The 22,817-nt window shown below is 44.1% G+C and overlaps 2 protein-coding genes across 2 annotated transcripts in view; one reads left to right on the top strand and one right to left on the bottom strand.

Moving 5' to 3' along the window:
- Positions 1 to 6,310, top strand: part of slc38a2 (solute carrier family 38 member 2) — a 12,244-nt gene extending 5,934 nt beyond the window's left edge. The window contains exons 8-16 of the mRNA XM_023409970.2: positions 664 to 746; positions 980 to 1,038; positions 1,508 to 1,675; positions 1,790 to 1,869; positions 2,024 to 2,124; positions 3,514 to 3,638; positions 3,740 to 3,884; positions 3,989 to 4,086; positions 4,220 to 6,310. Of these exons, the coding sequence (XP_023265738.1) occupies positions 664 to 746; positions 980 to 1,038; positions 1,508 to 1,675; positions 1,790 to 1,869; positions 2,024 to 2,124; positions 3,514 to 3,638; positions 3,740 to 3,884; positions 3,989 to 4,086; positions 4,220 to 4,372 (1,012 nt within the window). The 3' untranslated portion in view covers positions 4,373 to 6,310. The remainder of the gene's footprint in view (positions 1 to 663; positions 747 to 979; positions 1,039 to 1,507; positions 1,676 to 1,789; positions 1,870 to 2,023; positions 2,125 to 3,513; positions 3,639 to 3,739; positions 3,885 to 3,988; positions 4,087 to 4,219) is intronic.
- A 1,911-nt stretch (positions 6,311 to 8,221) lies between these two features.
- On the bottom strand, positions 8,222 to 22,649 carry scaf11 (SR-related CTD-associated factor 11). Its single transcript, XM_023409968.2, has 15 exons — positions 22,465 to 22,649; positions 18,040 to 18,086; positions 17,794 to 17,939; positions 17,477 to 17,560; positions 16,327 to 16,406; positions 16,033 to 16,112; positions 15,906 to 15,943; positions 15,744 to 15,817; positions 15,136 to 15,261; positions 14,037 to 14,137; positions 10,756 to 13,050; positions 9,923 to 10,251; positions 9,587 to 9,757; positions 9,379 to 9,498; positions 8,222 to 9,091 (listed from the first exon to the last, which is right to left on the bottom strand). The coding sequence occupies exons 2-15, from the start codon at positions 18,056 to 18,058 to the stop codon at positions 8,996 to 8,998; spliced, it is 3,759 nt and encodes a 1,252-aa protein (XP_023265736.1). The 5' UTR covers positions 18,059 to 18,086; positions 22,465 to 22,649; the 3' UTR covers positions 8,222 to 8,995.
- Between the last annotated feature and the right edge of the window lie 168 nt (positions 22,650 to 22,817).

The following is a 22,817-nucleotide window of genomic DNA, read 5'->3' as shown; positions in this document are numbered from 1 at the left end:
TTTTAAAGGGACGGACAGTGCTCAGTCTCTTCACGTGGCCCTTCAAAGAGCCCATTTAGAGGATGCAGCCGGTGCCGCATCGAGACAGAGCGCGGGGGATGAGCTCACTGCGACCTCGCTTCAAGTTTCAAAAATTGATGTGGTTCGCGTCGTCAGTGCGGCTTTGTTACATCTATTTTTGTGAGTGGTGCATTCATCGTGCACAGGGCGGTTAGTGTCAGCAGATATGTAGATGTGAAGCTCTGAGCTGCGTGTCAGAGCAGCAGCTGAGAGGTTTGATCGGACCTGAAGCTGCAGAAAAATCAAGAGCGGTCTGACAGGAAGGTGGAGTTAATGCACAGAGCTGTCAGTTTTAGAGCTAATTAGTTTACTGTGGAAGCTGGTTACTCAGATCATCCCATCTAGAAAAGGCAGATGAATCAACTGCAATAAAGAAAAGTTGCATATATTGTCAATAAAGTAAAGAAGTAGTCTCCAGGAAAAGGATCCTGGATCCTATAACAGCTTTTCTGACAAGCAAACTGAAGTTAATGTGTAAAGCTGGTCATTATCCTGATGATACATTCAGTTCAGTTACACAGAGACTGGTGCTCATTAGTTAACTGTTTCATTCATTAATAACTTCTGACAGTAACATCATACATGTTGTCTCTTGTGTTTCAGGGAGTGGTACACTAACGGAAACTACCTGGTGCTGCTGGTGACGTTCACCATCATCCTGCCCCTCTCCCTGCTCAGGAACTTGGGTAAGCCGTGCGTCCGTCTGTGTGCTGAAAAGTCGGATGTATTTCTAAACAGGGTTTGGTGAGTTGGTGACACATTCACACGTGTGGCCGACTTCAAAAAAATAAAAAGGGTCCAAAAATGTTCACAGCTTGAAGTGAAGTGGAAAAAAAATACCACAGCTTTAAAGCCAAAGCCTGTCGTAAAATCAGTAGCTCATGTTTGTTTTTTTCCACCACCCCCCCCACCCCCCCAGGTTACCTTGGTTACACCAGTGGTCTCTCCCTGCTCTGCATGGTGTTTTTCGTGATCGTGGTGAGTACAGCCTACCAGTTTCCTCATTCCACACACACGCACACACACACACACACACACACACACACACACACACACACACACACCCTCTCTGAAGCATCCTGTTGTGCCAGATGAGTCTTAGTCAGAGAGAACATTTGAGTTTTTCCATGAAATCTGTCGCTCCCCTCCTCCCCACATGGAAGAGCAGGATTCCAGTAATGGGAAATGCAAGAAGCCAATGTCACAAAACACTGAAACACAACAAAGTGAAATAGTGAAACTGAAATGTGGCTGCATCTTTGGTGTATTTTAAAATTGGATTTGGGGATCCTGACTGTTTTTTCACCTGATTTCTCACAGTAGCCTGGTCTCAGTGAAAGTTATTTATTTCCCATGAGGATTTCAAAAACTTTTCAACCAGACAGACTTAAGGAGTTACTAAATTTCAAGCCAAAAAAACTCATAAAACCCCGCCTTGTCCTTCCAGGTGATCATCAAGAAGTTCCAGATCCCTTGCCCTCTGCCTGAAAACGTCAGCGCTTTGAATGAAACCATGAGCAAGTTGCTGAACACGACCTTGTCCCACCCCAACAACAGCGCCGTGGACTACAGCGAGGACGCGTGCACGCCGAAATACTTTGTCTACAACTCGCAGGTGCAGCTCTTTGACATGCAAACATCTGGAGAATTTAAGTTTGTGCTAAAAGCTAGTTCTGTTTAGTAATGTTTGGGTGTCGGCCTTTTTTTTTGTTGTTGTTGTTTTTTCCAGACTGTCTATACTGTTCCCATCCTGACCTTCGCCTTCGTGTGCCACCCGGCCATCCTGCCGATGTACGAGGAGCTCAAAGAGTGAGTGCTTTCGTTTCGTCATGTTCCCCCAAACTACCGACCGCAGCTGCTTCCTTATCAGCGCTTTCCCCGATTTTAAAACCCAAGAAATTTATCTCTAAGATTACTGTGTGCTTGCGTCTAAATGAAACACACCTCCTCTCTCCTAAAACAGCCGTTCCCGCAGAAAGATGCAGGGTGTTGCCAACGTGTCCTTCCTGGCCATGTTCATCATGTATCTGCTGGCCGCCCTCTTCGGATATCTGACCTTCAACCGTAAGTCTCGGGAGGGGGGGGGGTTTGATATAAATATGTTCACTGAATCTATTAGCTGAAGAGTTTTGGGAGTTTAGCTGATTCTGTAACTGAAATTTAAACAAAAAATGAATCAGTAAATGCAAGGAGAACCTCAACTCATGTGGAACAGACTGACCAGAAAGCAACAAAGAGTTAATCCAAGCGGTGCGGGTTTACAAGCAGTCAATGTCCCTGAATACTGAATGTCAGAATGGATCAATCATTCAAAGTTAAGTGAGGAAGTCTCCAGGTCCAAACTAAATACAGAGTAACCCTCCTAGGACAAAATGCTCAGGACAGGACTCGAGGCCTGTTACGTAAGACTGTGAAAAAATCCACCTGTTGTCGCTGCACAGTGCGCCAGCATGTTTGCGTTCCTGTTTGTTTGACAGGAGCGAATGTAAAGTTCCTGGAACATCAGACCGGTTATACAAGAGCACGATAGACTTCCTCAAACCGCCTTGACAGGGCAAAACCTGATGTGGGGACGGTGAATAAGTCCGAAGCCAGGGAGAGTACAGATTGAGAAATCATCGTGACTCTTGTTCCAACATGCTTGGGCGGTGTTTGCCGCCTTTAGGACAAGACAGAGGGCGCCAGCCAAGTTGAGCCACTCATGGTGAAAGTGTGGGAGTGGAATAGATTGCAACACTGATGTTTAAATGGAGGGAACAAATGTTAGAAAACTATGTTGTGGCATATGCAGAACAACCAGCTCTCTGTGCTGATGTTTAGCTGGTATAATGTTTGCACCTTTCATGTTTTCATAACAGACACAGTAAAAAAGTGTTATGGATCACTTCAATCAGCCAACTCACTATCTCCAGTTCTGGCAGCTTTACAGCCGTTTTTTTTTAAAACTCTCTTTACATCAAAGGTCCATATTTACTCTTCTCCTGTGTTTTATTTAAAGTCTTGATCCATAAAAAGATATATTTGTGGTCTTCAGAACGAAAAACCTCCTCAATGTAGTTTTACATCTCCTCTCTCAGGCTTCTCTCTGGAGCTTTATAAACAGCAGGTCAGTGAGCCAATCAGAAGAGAGGAGGTTCTGAGCCTCTCTTCTGATTGGCTGACTGTTTTATGAGTAATTGAATAAACATATAGCAGATTTCAGGTAAACACTCTGAGAAACCAAATCCTGCAAGGTTGGATGGTGGTTCCAGGTTCAGAGGGTGACTGCTTTATTGTGACATCACAAAGTTACAGAAGTCCTGACGGCTGGTTTTAAGACCGAGACCTGCTTTATAATCAAACTACACATGGAAATCCACCTTTCTACTATATGGGACCTTTAACGTATGTCTTTACCTGTTGTATTTGTGAAGTACTTCAGCTCTAACAGGTCTCTCTTGTCTTTCCACACAGTGCGCGTGGAGCCTGAGCTGCTGCACACCTACTCCAAAATCTACCAGTTTGATGTGGTCCTGCTGATCGTCCGTCTGGCCGTGCTGACCGCCGTCACCCTCACCGTCCCTGTGGTGCTCTTCCCTGTGAGTGTCAAAGAAGTCAAGCTCAGATCTTAGACTATTAGTCAGGAGAATTAAGTGGGTCATGTCAGATAACCTCTCTTTTTGTCTCTCTCTCTGTGTAGATTCGTACCTCCATCAACCAGCACCTGTCCTCCTCTAAGGAGTTCAGCTGGATCCGCCACTCCATCATCACCGTGGTCCTGCTGGCTGGCACCAACGCCCTGGTTATCTTTGTGCCCACCATCAGGGACATCTTTGGCTTCATCGGTGAGTGTTTGTGTGTTAATGTGTACGATGATAAAAATAAATGTAAAAAGTTGCTCAGATACAAAATCTTGTGACTAAAATGACATTTTTCTTTCATCTCCCAGGCGCCTCTGCTGCTGCCATGCTCATCTTCATCCTGCCCTCGGCTTTCTACATCAAACTGGTGAAGAAGGAGTCCATGAAGTCTGTGCAGAAGATCGGGGTAAGGAGTTGGTTCTTAATACACATCACACACACACACACGTCAGCGAATAACTGGAAAGCAAATTGACAGTTTGAATCAGTCGCTCTGCTTGAACACATCAGCTAAATGTGAGGTTGTTTTCCTTCTCCAGGCCACCCTCTTCCTCCTGTGCGGCCTCGTGGTCATGATCGGCAGCATGACCCTCATCATCTTGGACTGGATCCACAACGCCACAGCCAGCCCAGACGCCACAGCCAGCCCAGACGCCACAGCCAGCCCAGACGCACACCCCAACGGACACTAAAGCTCCGCCTCTCCTGCTGCAGCCTGCCGGAGGAGGGAGAGCGGGACGCTTCCAGCACTGGACTGCTAACGACCACGCAACCAACGAAGATCGAAAAACCTATTGTAAAAGAAGAAAAACACAAAGAACTCACTTGATGCTCGGCTTTGACTTCCTGAGCAACAGACCATTGCCATTCCAAGAGAATGTATCCAAACTTTGTACAGTTTGCTGTTATAGGCCACAAAGATGGTGTTTTACTTGCTTTCTTCTTTTTATTGTAGCTTTTTTTTTTTTTTTCATTGTCGTTTTTGCTCGTTTTTACTCTTTAATGTTTTTTTTGTGTAGTTATTGGTACAGCTGAAAACAAATATTTGAAGGTGCCTCATAACAGAGATGACATAGTCTTAGAGTTCAAAATGCAGCTTACACTCAGGTACGGTGTTGTTGCGTTTGGCGTGAGTGTGGCTGTGACCTCGGAGTCTTGCTGAGAAAAGTACGTGAATCTCCCGAAAAAGGTCGACAAGAGGCAACAGACTTGAACGTTTATCCTCCTCAAGGACAATTAAGTTCCTTCCAACATTTGTTTCTTTTCCTTTTTTTTTCCTTTTTTTTTTCCTTTTTTACTTTGCCAAAAATGTATTTGTAAAGCATCTTTGTATATTGAAAGCACTTACTGTTTAGCACACTTGTGAAAAAAAAAAACAGATTTGTCAGTTCTGACAGGCGAGGCCTAACACACCGCCTATTCAGTATTCGTACCAAGGCTTTGTGACCTTGCTTATAGTGTCAGCTTTCCTTGTAAAACATAGTGTAAGTCAACAGAACCTGCCTTCTTCTCAAACCCGACACTGGGAGCTGCAGAGTATCTCACGAGAGGACTCTAATGAAACTGTATTAACTCTTAAAAACCTGCTGAAGATCTTGTTGGAATAGCGTGCGCGGCGACAACACTACTGCTTCGAGACCTGGAGGCCGCCGAGCCTTCAGTTCCACCTCCCCATCCAAGGGTGGCGGGAAACTGAAAATTTTTTTCTTTATGGGAGAATACTTTGAATTTGACCACATGCAGTGGTTGTAATTTACCTGTTAAACTTGCAAACAAAAGAAAAACACAAAAAAAAAACCAAAAAAAAAAAAAAAACACCTAAAAACTAGAAGTCAGGTGTGCTCCGTAACACCAACAACCAAACATGTCAACTAGCTGAGGAACGCCTCCGTCAGAATATTACGAGTGTTTTTTTTAAGTATGGCTGCACAGATTCCTGCTATCGAAAATGTGTCACAATGAAGAACTTGAAAGCTCGACGTGGACCCACATCCTCATCGAGTCGTGAGCCTGTCATCTGACGGTGCACTGTGCTTCCAACACTAACGTAACACGTCACCAAACTGTTATTGTCCAACATCTATTTATGGAAAACCGTGAAATCAATGTAATTTAATCTATTTTACTATATTTATATAATATTGTATGTATATATATATGTATATATATCTACTGAGTTCAACTGTATATACGCTTTGTTTTGTTTTAACTTTTTTTTTTTTTCTGTTTTTTTTTTTAAACAATAATGAATTGAAACTGTAAAACAAAAATTGAAAAAGCCCAAGCTGGTGAATCTGTGACATTGAATTTCCTCTGATGCAGCGGAGCTTCTACTGTTAACTCTGACTGAATTATCCTGAATTATCCTCCTGTGTTGATTCTGTGAAAACCATGTTACATGTGGAAACAGCGGAGAAAGTGGCAGCAGTCTCGTTTTCCTTTTTGGCCCCTGAACACGAACCCGGATTAGCAAAATGTTCTTTACGCACGTCTTGGTGAGAGAGTACGTCAGCCATCTCTTGACCTCAGGAGCAAAGAGGGCTTTGCCCACCAGTGTTACACTCTTGTTTCAATGAAACACCATGTATATCCTGTAATTAATGTCTGATTAAAATCAAAGATAATCTATAGCATGGGCTGCTGGTGCTCTTTGTGTCCTTTGTCAGCTTCCTCTTGTCTGTGAATGTGGTTTATGAGGACACGGTGTTCAAACTGGTCACATTAGTGGACTTACACCAGGTCCTCCATCATGCAGTTGACAGTGACCTTCAAATGACTGGTCGAGTGGTTGTCAGAATGCCAGTCAACCTAAACAGAGGCGGCTAACTGTTAAACCTTATTAATGAAAAATAAAATCCAAATACATTTGATTTTAAAGAATATGAACTAGAGTTTTTGAAAGAAAATATCAATCACTTACCAAGAGGAAAGAAAAATAGATCTCACCTTATTGTTTTGATCTAGTTTTTAGCTTCTACCTGAACACACATTAAACCTTTCAGACAGCATTGTGGCCCCTTATTTAAACTTATACATTAGTGCTACAACCTATTAAAGATACATCCAGCATTAATACTGTACAGATATGACAGAGGTATCGTTAATATTTAAGAAATCTCTCTGCTTTTTTTATTCCTCTTCTGCATCTGATCATGAACTAATGTCCAATTAAAATCCAAGATAAACTGAAACATAATGCTGATGTTTCTTCATCCTGCGGCAGCTTCTTTTTCTCTGTGTAATTGTGGTTGATGGGACATGAAGTTAAAACTGCTCTGGACGTTACTTAATGAAGTCCTCCATCACACAGTTATTAACACAGACTTTAAAACGTCTGGTGAGGTGGATTTCAGATTTATATTCCACCTCAGCACGGGCCTCTCCCTCTCTGAGTGTGTAAAGGAAATATTTATACAGTTACTCAGAACTGTGGATTTGTAATTATCCTCAGAGGAACAGGGAAATCTAACCAAGCATGACCGGAGCGCTTACCTCTGGGATGAGTCACTTTTCTCTTGACAACACTGCCCCCTAGTGGTCACCAGAGCGCACAGCACAGCTCCGTTTGTGGCGCTCTCAGATTACATCTTTGTGTGGCTGCAGATTTTCAGAACATAGTGACAGTGAGCCGCTGCGATTTCCCAGAGTCAGGGTGTGTGATTCATCCAAACTGTTTAATGTGACCATCAGACCAAAACCCCACAGATTCATTCATCTATCATATATGACAGAGGTGTCACATGCTCATGTTTTGAGAACCTGGAACCAGAACGCGTCTGACAGCCTTGCTTGAAAATGACTGAAAATAGTTCATTTAGTCTAAATACAACTTCATAATGTGTTTGCAGAAGACCAGGCCAGGAAGGTTTATACTGCCAACCTATTCTGCACATGTACAAATTATTATACTCATGCCTATGGTCATCATTGTAGACCTTAATCATTGTGCGGTTGGTGAAAGCCATGGTGAACCCACTCGACTGTGTGGTCGCCTGGCGTCCCGCCCGACTCTCCTGTTAGCTGTGTTACATCTGTTTTTATAGTTTGACACGTCACAGTAGGATAAACACAGGTGTAAATAACAAAGTTAAACATGGCTGTATTCCGTTTAGCTGCTTGACTTTCAAAGTCCTGGATGTAGTGCGCATGCTGGCTCACTGGGACGCTTGAACAGAAATTAGCTACTGAGAAAATATGTTGTTCTGCATAAAAACAAGCTGTTATTAGTTCATGGAGTCTGGTAACATCATGTCATTCCCCGCGCAGCTCCACCCAACGTCAGCCCGACACCCTGAGGTCCAGGTTGATTGAAGAGACCTGCGTGGGTGTACAGCGCTCTGGTAGTTGTTTCCATGGATAATTTAAGGGAGAGAGAGACCTGAATGGACACGCACACATCACCGCACCAACCCTAGTGTGAAAGGCGTTTGTTGGGATAAGAATTGAGAAAACACCACGGCTCAAAGATGGAGACGGAGGAGGGAAATCCTGCCATATTTAAAATGTTGAATGGCGGCGTTTCCTCTGACAAACACACGAGCTTCAGGAAGCAGCTAATTTATTTCACTACTCTCTGGATACTTTGCACAGTTCATGTTCACGCATTGACATTTATTACACATTCAGGCAGGGTGTGGGGTCAGTGTCACCTGATCAGCCCCCCCGGGACCTGCGCCTTACGTTACACACTCGCTGCTGATTGGCTGTCCCCACTTAGCGTCTCCTCAGCCAATCAGGGCCCTGATTACAATCACACTCATCAGATTCCAGCCCGTCACAGGGCCACAGAGATTAATAAAGGCAATGCACTGTATCTTTAAACTAGGCTTTCCTCTGAAACATTATATAATATTTAAAAAAGAACATTGACAATATTCAATTAATAAGCGATGCGATCAGGATGCCACGGAGGAGAAATTCATCGTACCAGCCGGCACCCTGGGAGGGGCTCTCCACTACATGAGCTGGCGTCATTCACTGAGCGTTGCATCTTTAGTATCAACTGTCCCCCCCACCCCACCCCCCCACGCTACCCTGCGCTGCTTACAGTAGTTCCCAAGCCACGTGATCTATGCAAAATAAAGGGCTCTTGCATTACAATTTCTGATTGGGTCATTCTTTTTTTCTAACAAAATATGAAAATCTATAGAAAAAAATCTTCATCATTCAATAAAAGGTACAGATATCAAAAAAAGAAAAATGTTGGCGCTCCGTCATCTTTCAGTTTGGAGGCCAGATTCCAGCTTGAGGAAATTGCACTTGAGCAGCTGAATGGGTCAGCGAGGGCGTCGCCGCGCCGGCAGCAGGGCAGAGGTTCATTTCTTTCGGGCGTGCTTGTATTTGTCCACGTAGGCCTTCACCAGGTTGGCCACCTTACTGGAGTTCACCTCACCACTCTTACTGTGACACACCTGAGGGAAAAAAAAAAACACAGTACAGGTCAAACAAACATTGGTGTGTTTAAGTGTGTTTAATCAACATAAGAAAACTGCAGCTAATCTTTTCTTGTTGCTGCGTGTGTGTTGAGATTAAAAAGTCTTGCAATGTGCAGTGTACTGTAAGAACCCAGATGGTTCACGTGGACCTGAGGAGCCGAGTGATTAAAGTGCTGCTTCTCTGGTAGGACTTCACACAGAAATGACCAAGGATGGTTTTTTAGAAGCTCATCCTACACTGTGTATAAGTGAGACGTGTTTACCTTCTCCACTGCTTTGCGGACGATCTCCTTGTACTCCTCCTTGGTGATTTCCTTCTTTTGGTAAAAAGGTTTGATGGCTGTCTTCACTTCATTTATAGCTTTCTCTTGGATTTGTTGTTTCTAGAGCAGGAAGATTCAGAGTCAGACGGACTGAAAATAAAACACTCTATTGTAAGAAGGTGACAGGAGAACTGTGGCCGCAAGTTACCTTTTCTTTTTTGGAGCTGTCGGCTTGAGCCTTGTTATGACCAGGCTGAGTTGTAGAGGACGGCAGCACCTGGCTGGGTGCTGGCTGTCCCTGTGTCGCTATGGCAACACCAGCTTTGGTAGGGGTGGGAAGCAGGGCGGGTTTCCCATAACCCGCTATGGTACTCCCCATCTAGGGCAAACCAGAAAATGAGAATAAGTGTGTGCTTAAGAACAGAAAGAACTTTACCTTCTTATTTTAACTTAAGCTATTTTAATTTAACAGACATGCAGGATGTAGAACTTAATCCCAACACACCATCAGCAGTAGTCCTGCCTACGTCCTAGTTTACAGTACCTGAGTCATGTGGCCATCAGGCTGAGCTGCCGCTGTCTGGCTGCCTTGCTGCATGGGGGGAGGCGGCGGGGGAGGAGGGGGGAGGCCCTGAGCGCCGACAGCGGGCACCTGAAGCAGTGGCACAGCAGGGTGGAGGTGCACGGGGACCTGAGGGGGCATCGCGTATGGCGCTGCGGGCTGCAAGCTGACGGGCAGGGCTCCTCGCGGGCCCTGCATGGGGTAGTGATGGTGAAGAACATTCAGCTGAGGATGAGGAGGAATCACGTTCATCACCGGCACCGGAGCGTTACCGGGGACCGCCTGGGGAGGGGGCTCACTTTTAGTGGGATCTGAAGAGTAAAAGAAAAAAAATAAAGGAACCGTCAGAAAGAACTTTTGAACCTGTATGAAAACTAAAACAGTCAAATTTACCATTTGATTTCGACTACTGTATATTTATACAGATGTTCAATCAACAGAAAATGTGGCAGGAAATGCTCCGTTAATGGTAGAATCAAACCAGTAGCCTCTCATCAAAAACAGTTAAACAACTGAGACTTTCAAAGGAATAAATTAATAACTTCAAAGAAATCACAATTTAATCTAAAATTGAAAAGTGCAGGTGCCTGGAGGTAAATTTTGGTTGGTTTTCGAGCCTGTTCACAGTTGTGCTACAGCTACTGAAATTATCTTCTTCTCCTGGCATCAAAGAGAACATTAACCCCAAACACCACCCCTACTGCTCCTATGTTAACGTCTCCATGTTCTCAAGCAGAACCTCCAGTGTTTCTGTGGAGTGATAACTAAACAGGAAGTCCTGGTTTTCAGTTGTGGAGAGACTGACGAGGACTGACCTGCTGCTGTCGGCTGCTGCTGCTGCTCCTCCTCTTGTCGGTTCCAGCCTCCTGGTCCTCCTCTCTCCCTCTTGGAGTAATAGTCCTGAACGTCAGCGGGGAGCGTCCTCCTGACAGCCCAGCTTGATGCTGATGACCATCCTGACCGGTCCAGCATAGAGTCACTGGGCTCGGACTCTTTCCTCCGGCCGCCGCCCCGGTTCTCATTGAAGCGACTGTACGCGTCATTCCCTGAATTGTTGCCTGTACCTGAGAAGTTGTTTCTGGGCTGCCAGCGGTTGTCGGACGTTTCCTCCTGTTGATTGTAAAAGCCGCGGTTGCCGCCGCCGCTGCCCCGCCCTGCACCCCGGCCACGTTCAAACCCTCCCCGGCCCCCCCGGCCGCGTGTCTCTCCCCTGTTACTGCTACTGTTGCGGTTGTCTTCCCAGCGCGACCCGCCACTGAAGCCAGAGTCCCGGTTCCTGCTCTCGGCTTCACCACGAGTCTTTTCTGTAACCCAGTCAGGATTTTCTGACCAGCCCTGGCGATCAGGGGAACCTTCTGTGGGCACGCCGTTTTCAAAGCGGCTAGTGCCTCCATGATACCTCCGTCCCTCACCACCAGAGCCGCTACCCTGCCCCGACCTCCACCCACCCCTGCGCTCCTTCCTTTGCGGAGACTGCTCTCTGGATGCCGGCCCCCAATCGGGGCTGGGCCCCCGTCTGTAGGACCTTGTTCTGGATCGAGACCTGGACCGAGAGCGGGACCTAGATCTGGAGCGACTCCTCGATCGCCTTCTCCTCCTCTCACGACTACGGTCCCTCCTAGAATAGTCTCTCTCACTGTCCCGGTCCCTGTCTCTTTCTCTGCTGCGAGCCCGGGAGGAGTGGCTGGAGGGCGGGCTGCCGTCACGTTCCCTGGACCGTGAGCGCGAGCGCCTGGATGGTTCCCGCTTGGATTCCCTCTTTGGTGACCAGGTGGAAGATGGCGAGTGGAAGCGAGAGCGCCGCTGCCTGCTGTTCTTCCTCTCTTGGCTTTTCTCCCTCTCCCGTTGGTCCTTGCAGCTCTCGTCCTTGGCGACCTGGCTTTCAGAAGAAGAGGGTCCCGCAGCAGCCGGGTCAGCACTCTCCTTTGGTGGCTCCGAAATGGGATTGTTCCCATGCTCACTCATGGGCGAACTGCAGTCCATGGGGACGACATTATTGTCATCCTTGGATGGACTGTCAGCCTTGGTTCCTTCCCCAGAACTGTCCACCACTGAAGCTTCTTCTGACCCAATTGTTTTCGTCTCAGTGTCCTCAGAAGCTTTTGTCTCGGGCTCGGCCACGTTTTCCTCTGACTCTGCAGCAGAGGGAGAACCAGGAAGTGTCAAGCTCTCATATGACTCTGCCTTCATTTCCTTTGGAGATTCTTCTTCACTGTCGGCTTCTTTTGACTCGCTGCAAATCTCCATTTCATCATCCTGCTCAGTTTGCTCATCACAGTGTGGAGACATCAGGTCTTCCAGAAGAGCATTCTGGGAGTCGGAGGGTGATGGAGAAGACCTTTTCTCAGAGTCCTCGTCTCCACAGGACACAGGGCTGGCTGGCTCTTCTTCCTCTATTTTGCTCTCGTCACCCTCAGAGCATGAACCAGGGCTGTTAGGAGCCACGTCTGAGGGACAAGACAGGTCCTCATCTCCCTCATCCGGCTTCTCTTCTTGTTCATGTTCATTAGCTTGTTCCTGAGTCTCATCACTGTCCTGTTCCACATCTTTACTCTCTGATTCTGCACCCTCTTGCTCATCGGCAGAGTTGAACCCGTCCTGGTCCTGGTCTGCATTGAGGCTCCCTTCAACATCAGACTGCTGTTGCTCTGAGTTGTTTGCATCCTGTTCTTTGTCTGTTTTGTCTTCTTCCTCCTCCTCCTCCTCCTCCTCCTTCTCCCTGTCGTCACCTCCGTCACCCTCTTCCTCCTCCTCACTTGCTCCCGGGCTGCTAACGAATTCAGGAGAGCGTTTTTTTCTTGTTGTGGCTTTCCGCTTGCCGCTAGCCTTTCGGTTTGTTACCTGCTTGCCCTTCCTCTTGGCTGGTGCCTGAGAAGTCTTGACCGGTTTGGCGGACTGGTTGGTAGACGAGTCGGAGTCTGATGAACTGGACTGAGGCAGTGATGAGGGGTCAGACGCGGGAGTCTCTTCCTGGGTTTTACTGTTGCGTCCAGATCGCCTGGTTGGTAGAGACTCAGCCTCTTTGGTGGGAGCTTTGGAGGTCGAGGCTCGGCTGTTTCTCTTCTCTCCTCCTTTGGGACATGTGATTGCGCAGACAACCCCCTCGAACACTGTCGGAGAAAGAACCCAACATATTTACTAACAGAATCAGGGATTTGACATCTAGATTGGCAAAATCTATGAACACAGATTTGCTAAACTACAACCCTTACTCTCTTTTTCATTGGCAAAAAGTAGCTGTGAACAAACATTCAGCTAGCAGCTTCTTATTCTTAGCCGGTGCTGACTGGAGCTTTCACAGATTAAAATGGAGAATTCACTGCCAGCAGGAGGTCATATCAGTTTACGCTAATTAAACGGTAATGTAGCTTGATGCTGTCTGTACTCGCCCAAAGATCATCTGTGAAGGAAAGACACTTCACTCTGTGGCACCATCTCTCAATTCTGAGTGGACTCCCTTTTTGTAGTTCCAACAACTTCAACAGAGTGATGCGTCTTCTCTCCAGCTGAGCGTTTCACGTCAGTTTCAGGCAGATAAAGCTCCCACTTAAACTTTCATTCATGTCATACCAATATTATATGTTGACCAATCTAATGCTTTGAACCAAGACCTCCAGTACTTGAATGAACTAGCTCATGACATCATGATGCTGCTAATGATACTTCATTGGCGGATCAGGATCGGTCCACACACACTGATTGCAACATCCCTAATGTTAATATTACACACTGTAGCATTGCAGTTTGTTGCTTTATAATATATGAACATGTGAAAACATAAACAGGACACTGTATTCACATATTTGTTTCTAGTCTATTTAGACTATTTAAATCACTGATAAACTTCCTGCTTCCTCTTTCATGACATTACTTCTCAAAACAAAAATCTCTACCATTTGCACAGTGTGTGTGAAAGCCCTTTAGAAATTTAAATGTGAAGAACACATCAAAGAACCCAACTATCAGATCTTTCAAATGATACCTCATGAAGAAATTTTACTTTTTATTTGTACAAAGTTATATGTTATAACAAGCTTACGTTCCATCAGCCATCACACAAAAGGATATCCACAACGATGTGTCAGACGTGACTCACCAAAATGTCCGGAGCCAAACAGGGAGCTGGAGGTAAAGGGAGATGAGCAGATACCGAATGGAAACGAACTGTGGTTCCAACTGGCGGGATGGAAACTCTGCCTGTGTAACAGACGGTGAGAGAATAAGTGACTGAACTAGTAACAAAAACTTTCTCCTGATTTTGCTTGTTAGTTTCCCATTATTGTATCATCATCACTTTACAGTTTCAGTTACAACTTAACTGGCCACATACTGTGTATCCAAAGTTCTGTTTGTATGGATGCTGATTACCGTGCATGAACCAGGCTGAAAACTGGACAATTGACCCAAACATGCAAGTAGGAGACTTAAATCACAATAATGAGGAAAATGTCCCTCACAAAACGGTGCCATCACCAGTCTGCTTAAGAATGAAAGCTCCTGGGACTCAGGATAACTGACTGGTCTTTGCTCCTCTGGGGTTTTCATTCCACTGACACTGGTGTGGCTCATTCTGAAACGTTACATGAACTGGACTGTGGGAAAGAGGACAGATACTAGTATTTCTGTGCGTCTATGTGCTAAGTATTTTGACTGATTAATACAATCAATTAAACAGTTAAAATATGCAGGGATATCAGTACCATCTGAGCTGGTATTCTCTACCATGGGTCTGACAGTTAACAGAGTGACATCGGACGACCCCCACAGCTGTTGACATGTTGCCATTTCTGAATAAAAACCAGTAGACTAGCTGCCCGCCATGCTGAAGCCTGGCTATTACACCAGAAGTCAAGAAACTCTTCTGTTCCTCTGCTCTTTTTGTAAACACACATAGAGCTCATCTTTGTAATAACCTCATGAACTCCTGGATAAACGGAGCGTCACTTCTTCTGCAACAATGAAGTTAAGAGGACCATCGCCCACAGTTTCAGCATCCTCTCAAGAGGGAGTGTTTGAAAACGCAATCCTGACGATGTCATCCAGGTTATCTCGGACTGAGTTTACTGGCTACATTTTTTAGCACGAGTCACAAACTGAGGGTGAGGAGTTTGAAAGAAGTGGACATTCAGGAGGCAGAGGATGTCTAATGAAAGATGCTATAAAGCCATATTGGCAGTGAGCTGGGATTTCAGTACCTCGAGGTGCCATTAGCAGGGATGGGAGCAGCAGGAGAAAGCCACGGACAGTCTTGCGCCTTGGGTTTGCACTGTTTGAAACCATCGTCATATGGGATGTCCTCTGTCACCCAAACAGGCTCTGCACTGCAAGAAGATGAGAAAAAAAGATAAGAGTTATTTATGAAGAACTTCCAAAATGTTCGAACAGCATCACTTACACTTCAGCTGCAAAAATATAGTCTGATGTTGCATCTGCTCTAAACAACATTACACAGATTTGTTTCAGTTATATTATGTCAATGTTGGACACTGATGGGAAATACACATACAGCTGGTGTGGGAAAAATTAAATAAACAATGTAATAATGTGTTCAAATTGCAATCAGACCATTGGAAGCAATGTACCCTGCACTCCAGCAGGGGGCCTTCTTAAAATGCACTGTCCCCCTGACCTAATAACCTCTCTGTAAAATGGGATACTGTAACTGTCTTACAACTAGTGAGACGCACTGCAGATAGTCATCACACCAAAGCACCTTATTCCAGACTTCTGGCAGAAAACACCAACAGTGTAATTTTCTTAATTAACCGTAATCTAATAACTCACTGAGGGAAGTGTGACTTACATGTCCTGCGTTGATGTGGTTGTTAATGAGACACAGGGAGACAGTGACCAAGTACAGCATTCTGTTCCTCTCACCTGGATAAAATACATCAAACACTAATGAGATTTAACATTACAGTCATGCACATGAGACAATGTAAAAGGAGCGAGTGAAAAAACGCACCTTTTTTCTGCTTAGAGAGGAGGGGTCTTCATCGTTACCTGGAAAAGACAGTTACAGACTGTTAGATCTTCCTGACAAAATGTGAGCAAGTCCCACATGTTTCTGGAGAACGAGGGGATTAACATACATTTCCTCACAAGTCCTTTTGTCTTGGCGTCTGCCGTCCTCTCCACCTTTTGTCGTCTCAATCTTCTTGTCGGCTTATTTCTGAAAAGAAAACAACAGCTAAATATTTCTAGTATTGGTTTCCTAAAAGAAAACTGATTTCAAATAAGACAAATTATTCTAAATAAATAATAAAGAAAAATAATTTTAACCTACTACATTGCTTTTCCCTGATTGTGATTGATTAAATAGAGTATTTTCTTCAGTTTCTGTAAAGCAAAGACCTTATGATCCTATGAAGAAAAAAAAAACTCACTTGAGACAGATTTTTTGTCCGGTATTTCTACAGCAGCAGCTCTCAGCTTCAGGTTGAGTTGCTCGCTTCTTCACAGGAACCTTCAAACAACAATGACAGAAGGACATTCAGGACATTACATTTTAATGCAAAACTGTAAATAGGTTGCCTGATACAGTGTACAATCAAGGCTCTGTGTGCTTAGCTGAGAGCGGACCTGGTGCGAGTTTGACATGTCTGACTGACAGCTGACCCGCTGGGGCACAGAGACACAATGTAAACAAACTGACTGGAAACTGCGGCTTTGAAAGCAAGAAACCACATCATTTAACATCTTAACTGAAGTTGATCAAAGTCCTCCAAAGTGCAAACTAGTCAGCTAGCAAATAGAGACACATGAAGAAACAGCATGCAGACTGGTCTATGCACCGACAGAGGATAACCTTTTTACACCAAAATTAGCAGGAATAAGCTGTTTTGTATAAAATGCGGGGCAACAGGCTAAAAAAGGCGATTGACTCATTTTACACTTCCAGACGGGTTTGCCTTTCTGTCCGGAGAGGATATACAAATGTAGGAAACCGTGTCATCACATGCTGTTACAGAGCACACACACTCAAACACAGATGCATGAGAGAAAGAGTGAGCTGTTAGCTGCCTGCAAACTGGTAAAACTTCACATCTCATCTGCAGCTTGGTGCTCCAGTCAGTGTCGGAGCCTCCTTGTGAGACGCTTTGATTGGTGATAGTGTGTTTTTAAAACTTATTTTGGGGCTGTGGCTCACTCTCTCCTCCCTGAGCTCAATGTAGCAGCAGTGTTTCTGGTTTAACAGCACTGTGCTGGACAGGTGACAGGTGTGTTTACAGTGTCTGTGCTCTGAAAGACGTCACAGCTCAGAAAAGGGGCCAAAATTTGCATGTTCACCCAAGTTTTGTCTTTACATCAATGCTGATCGGAGTCGATTAATACTCGTGTCTACTGGGTTTGACCTGGGTCTGAATGCCGATTGTACGCTTTTCCATTGCCAACAAAAGCCCGATGTTTGCAGGTCTTAGCATTTTTTTTTTTTGACAAGTGGAAAAGGGGCTTAAGAGAGAATATGCACTTTCCAGAGCAGGTCATTTCAGCTGAACTTTAACATAAAGCATCTTACTGAGTTGGATTACTGACCTGAACACAGCTCAGATTCCCATCCCATCTGTAAACATTAGTGAAAGGTCTTCTGTCCACTGGGCAGGAAGGAGCCATCTGTAACTTCAAAGTAAAGTGAAGAAACCAAACATTATAAACACATATGTACTAAGATAAGAGGCACATCGTTTAAAAGTAAAAACAATGACATGAATGCTTAAGCCACCAACATGTGGAACATAATAAACAGTGGTAAAAACTAAATCACACTATTTTAAATTATGCTTTATGCTTGTACTACTGTATGGCTAGTTTACATGGAATTGAAATTTTAATGGCGCAGCATTGAGCCATACCTCAGCCCATGTGAGAAGACATCTGAGGCAGAAGACGTGGCAGCAGCTATCGGGCATGGCGAGCTCGCCACCGGCCAGGACGCCCAGACATATAGGACACCTCTCCGCCTCCTCAGCATCCGTCCCGTCAGGCGGACCCTGGCCGCCTAAAAATACAGGTGAAGAGACAGATTTTTTATGATGCATGATCTGATATTTTCTAATCTCGCAGAAAGACCACAACATGGAGCCTTCAACATCACTCACCACTTCCAGCTCCAGTCATGTCCGGCCCCGGGCTGTCCTGATCACCACTACAACACAGAGAAAAGACAGAGAGAAAATGAAGATGGAAGTATTGCTGACAAAGAGGAGAGGAGTCCAGCTGATGAGGAACACCAGGTTATGTACTTTGTTTAGTCCACTGGGAAATTAAACTTAAAATGCATCATTACAGCAGCAGAAAGACTTTTTAAAAAAAAGGCTCGGCCAATAAAGCTGAATGTGATAAAACACAAAGTTGTAGTCATGACAGTAGACAAAATTTTTCAGCAAAGAAGCTCCAAATTCGAACGCGTGGCTGCTTCACACATCTTCAAACCTGCAGCACAGAAGATCAAAACAACTACGACAGTTACAAGGTGGGCGTCAAGATTAGTGTCAGCAATTCGGTATCTGACTAAATGTGAAATATAGTCACAATCTGCCCCTCTGATACTGAGTTATGGTGTTGAATAACGGGAAGAAAAGTGTTTCTGTACAACATTATGTCACAGATAATATGTCATCACTTCAACATTATATGCTATTAGACATTTGTGTGAAATGGTGTCATAATTAGCATATGAATTCTTGAGTTAAAACCAAAAAGCCTTTTGTGAGGTTACAGTGAACTTGAGCTTTGACCAACAAATTCTATTCAGTTCACTCTTGGGTCCAAGTGAAAGTAAAATTTCAAGAAATTCCCTCAAGGTGACACTGAGATGTCGTGTTCACAAGAATTAGACGACTGAACAGACGGACAACCCCAAAACATAATGCATAAAAACAATAAATGCTGGCACCGCCTACACAGACACTTCCGTGACTCCCAAATTAAAAGTACTACTGAGAATCAAAGTACAGACATTTCATTCTTCCAAGACAAAGCAAAAGAAACAGCACAATCATTTGGATGCAGACAAATGGTTTTGTTCAAAGAGTTAGAGAGGTTCAAAGATGGTTGTTGTCACGGTCTTTCAACCAATAAAAGAGAATGAAAGCCTAAAACAAAATCTGACAGTGTCAGAAATTTAGGATGACCAACTCACAATGTGCCTGCTTCTGCGACCTACATCTACTAACCAACCAATAGGCATGCAGCATGACGGCTACATACATTTATGTACACTAAAAAATACTTAGCTCAAGCCCTTCTTGCAAAATTGCCCCCCCGAGTTTGCACCTGGCTTCAGTGTTTTGCACTTTAGCAGTACAGATGGTTGACATACATTAACTTGCATCATCGCCTACGATTCAGGTGTTATTATCGCACAGTCTACATATATTTATTACATCCATCTTGCATATTGTGGCCTGCAAAAAACTTATAAGATTGATGAAATCTCAGTCTGTAGGCGCCTTTAGAAAAAGAGTGAGGAGCTCAGACATCCAGGGGAGAAGGAAGGATGTCTGGATTTCCTTTCTTAGCCTCCTGTCATGGTGACCCAGACCTGGACTAAGCAGCAGAAAATGGATGTCTGGATGGTATTGACACATTGTCCAAGTCTAACATCCATAGTTTCCAGCTTCCAGTGTCACATTCTCATGTAGCAGAAATAACATTTGCCCTATGTTAGCCGTGAGCTAGCTAGCAATGCACACACAGACTGTGTCTGTGGGTCTCTATAAGATACATTTACAAAGACAAGTAGAAACATTTTCACGTTGCACAGCTGTGTCTTTATGTCAATTTGCAGCGTCCTGGTCAAATTTGCATCTAAAGGTATCTTTTTAATCGATGTAGAATTTGTTAAGACGAGATCTGGAAGAGCTTTTAATGAGGAGCAGCAACTAATTCAACACAAAGCATGTCTTCATCTCATCTTTGCCTGGACCTATACAATTACACCACCTCTAAAATTCACTGTGTTCAGTCTTTAAGGACCAATAAATACAATGGTTTACATCTGCCAACATCTGGGTTGCCCTGGTAGCTCACCTGGTAGAATACATACCACAAACAAAGCTTGGTTAGAGTGGGCTGCTTGTGTTTTCTGTATGCAGTGACGACAGTGTTAAGAAAGCTGAAGAAGACCTTGGCAGGTTTCTCCTTTTCAGTAAAGCACATCAAGCAACATTTTCACTACAAATCATCATCCTCTCACCATGACCACTGCTCTACTTCAGTGAATGAATGAACGTAAACAACCGTACAGCAGTCGCCTCCTATTCAGAAATGAAACCAGGCCAAATAGAAGTTACCTGGATGTAATGTACGGATTACAGCCTGATCACATACATCACATCAAAGAAAAAAAAATCATGTTGCAATTATTTGACAGATGATGCATTTGTGATGATTTCAGTTGGAATGATCTTTCTTTCTTCTTTTTTTTTTTCACCAAGAAAATAAAAACAAAACAAAAATGATGATTTGATTTTTGTTGGGTCATGTACCAAAAAAGCATGTTCCCTTACATCTGGAGAATATGATTCATAGGCCACGGCATAACTGTAGCACTACTTTATTTATGGTTTTGTTGGTCTGTTGTGACACATTTTACCTTTATCGAAAAAGAAAAAAAACTGCAGCTACTGCAATTTGGATATTGCATTTGCCCACATTGCGATATTGATAATATTTCAAACAATTGTTCAGCCTTAAGTTTTAATAATGCTATAAAATCATTTCAGATGCTTACACAAAAACAAAGAGAATTGAGTAATCCCTGTAATCTATCTGTTATTTACAGAAATATGAGCAAGATATGTAGAGAAAGGGACACTTCACTGATGGAAAAGTAAACTTGTTAGTGCTTCCTGGTGGATAAACTGGTAATGGTCACACTATTTGTGTGACACACAGTATCTTTGTCATTTCTTTTTCCTTTTGTAAATATTATTGTTGACATTCTAAGCTTCATTACAGATCAGAGTCAGGAATGCTCGACTTCACCTACTTCTAGGATCCATGGACAAGGGAAAAAATCTGAAGAAAACTCCAGCACTACTTATGAGCAACTTTATTGTCAGACAAACGTCTTTCAGCTAATGGCCTTCATCACAGTCACTCTTATTTATTCTTACCTTTACTGACAACAGCACAAACAGACAATAAATGGGTAAGGAGATGGCTGAACATGCAACATATGTTCTTATGCCAGAATCAAACCAGGAACATGACGTGGTATGCATCAACACAACTATTTCCAACTAAAGAAATACCAATATCTTTGGTATATCTGTACTGCGATCTCTTGTAATTTATCAATAATATATATGTGTGATAAGTTCATTTCCGCCGATATCTTGGCCAGGCTGTTGTGAGGGATTGTGTGGGATTTTACACTATTTACAACTTCTGTAATCTGAACTATTGATTTGTTAAGCATAAAAAAATTACATATACAGATTATGTGTTATGTATAATGTCAACTATTGTTATTTGCAGCCTTAATTTTGAACTTTTAAACGTTCTTGTCACATAGTTAACTCCAGAAGTGAAAGTGAAGTATCTTGCTGATACTTTGACTCACTTCCTTTGGGACCAGTGGCCTTAAAACCAATACACACAGCCACTATTGATAACAGTTGAGAAGTCTGAGCAATCTGATCAGATGTGAGTTTTTGACTTTAAGGTCCAGAATCCAGACTGTTATTTACCCTCTGAGTCATGGTGAACAAGCATTAGTCCAGCAGGCCATCACAGCTCTTCAGCTAGCTGACAATGAGCAAGAAATCCTGTGCCTGAGACTTAAATCCTCTGGTGGCTGATACACAACAGTCTTGTTTTCCCCACTTTAAGTACGGCGATCTTAAAATTTTTAAAAGTGAAACCTACTCAACGGACTCAGGCCACAGCCTCCGAGAAGGAGGACCCTCGGGTCTCATTTCTAAACACTTAAAATAAACCAAGTCAACACAGGCCATTAGTCTCTAGCCTTGTGCTCCAACTGTCATTTCAACTCTGTTATTCGTTGTACTTAGCTTCCCATTTAACTCCACCGGCTAACTTGTTAGCTTAAAAATCTCATCTCAAGCTGTAGCCTGACGTTAGATTGAATCCTAATGAAGTGATTGTTGTAACTAAAGAGCAGTTGAGTTGGCAGGTAGTTACTTGAGAAAGCTTGCTGCCGTTTTGGGCAAGCACGGCCTGGCTCCTGCAGACACAAAATTAGCAACTTGATCAACCATTGCCAACACGACGGTGACAACATGGTTGTTGTTGGTTAGCCAGACGGCTATTGCTAGCTAAAAACATGGCTACCTACTAGCTATCTGGCTGTTTTTAGCACGGCAGCAAACAAGGCTAAATAGTGTCTAATATTAGCCACGAAGATTGCACTGAAGGTCACAAGTTAGCTAGCTAGGTAGCAGCAGCGAATTTAGCCGAAAGCTAGCTAGCTGCTTTGAACAACAGCACCTGCCTACGTCGCTTTTACCGTGCTAGCAGTTAGCTCTAGTTAGCAAGCGGCAAGTGTCGTTACTCACCTATAAGTGCAGCTGCGGCTGGTTTGCACCTCGTTATGTGTTTTTACCGTCCAAACTCCTGCTATGAAATGCTGACGAATCGCGCTATCTGGGAAGTGTTTTTGGCTAAAAACGGAGCGTAGCTTTCAGAAAGTCTCAGCCACATGTCTCGCGGTCTGACTGAGAGCTGGTGCAGCTGGCGACACCAACCGGCGCCGCCGAGCATTGCAGGGCAAAGTGGATTTGTCCGTCTGGAGGCATTCACACTACAAAGAAACAACAACAACAACAACAGGTGGTGGAGCATACAGAAGGTGTATTCAACCTTCCCTCTTTTAACGTCAGGTGGATATGAGTGACATGCTTTGTTTGTC

The sequence above is a fragment of the Seriola lalandi genome, unplaced genomic scaffold (genome assembly GCF_002814215.2).
Source record: "Seriola lalandi dorsalis isolate HSWRI2012SDOR001 ecotype SW California unplaced genomic scaffold, Sedor1 jcf7180002054410, whole genome shotgun sequence".
Lineage (NCBI taxonomy): Eukaryota > Metazoa > Chordata > Actinopteri > Carangiformes > Carangidae > Seriola > Seriola lalandi.
The sequence above is the reverse complement of the archived record's forward strand: the minus strand, read 5'-3'. Positions and strand labels throughout refer to the sequence as shown.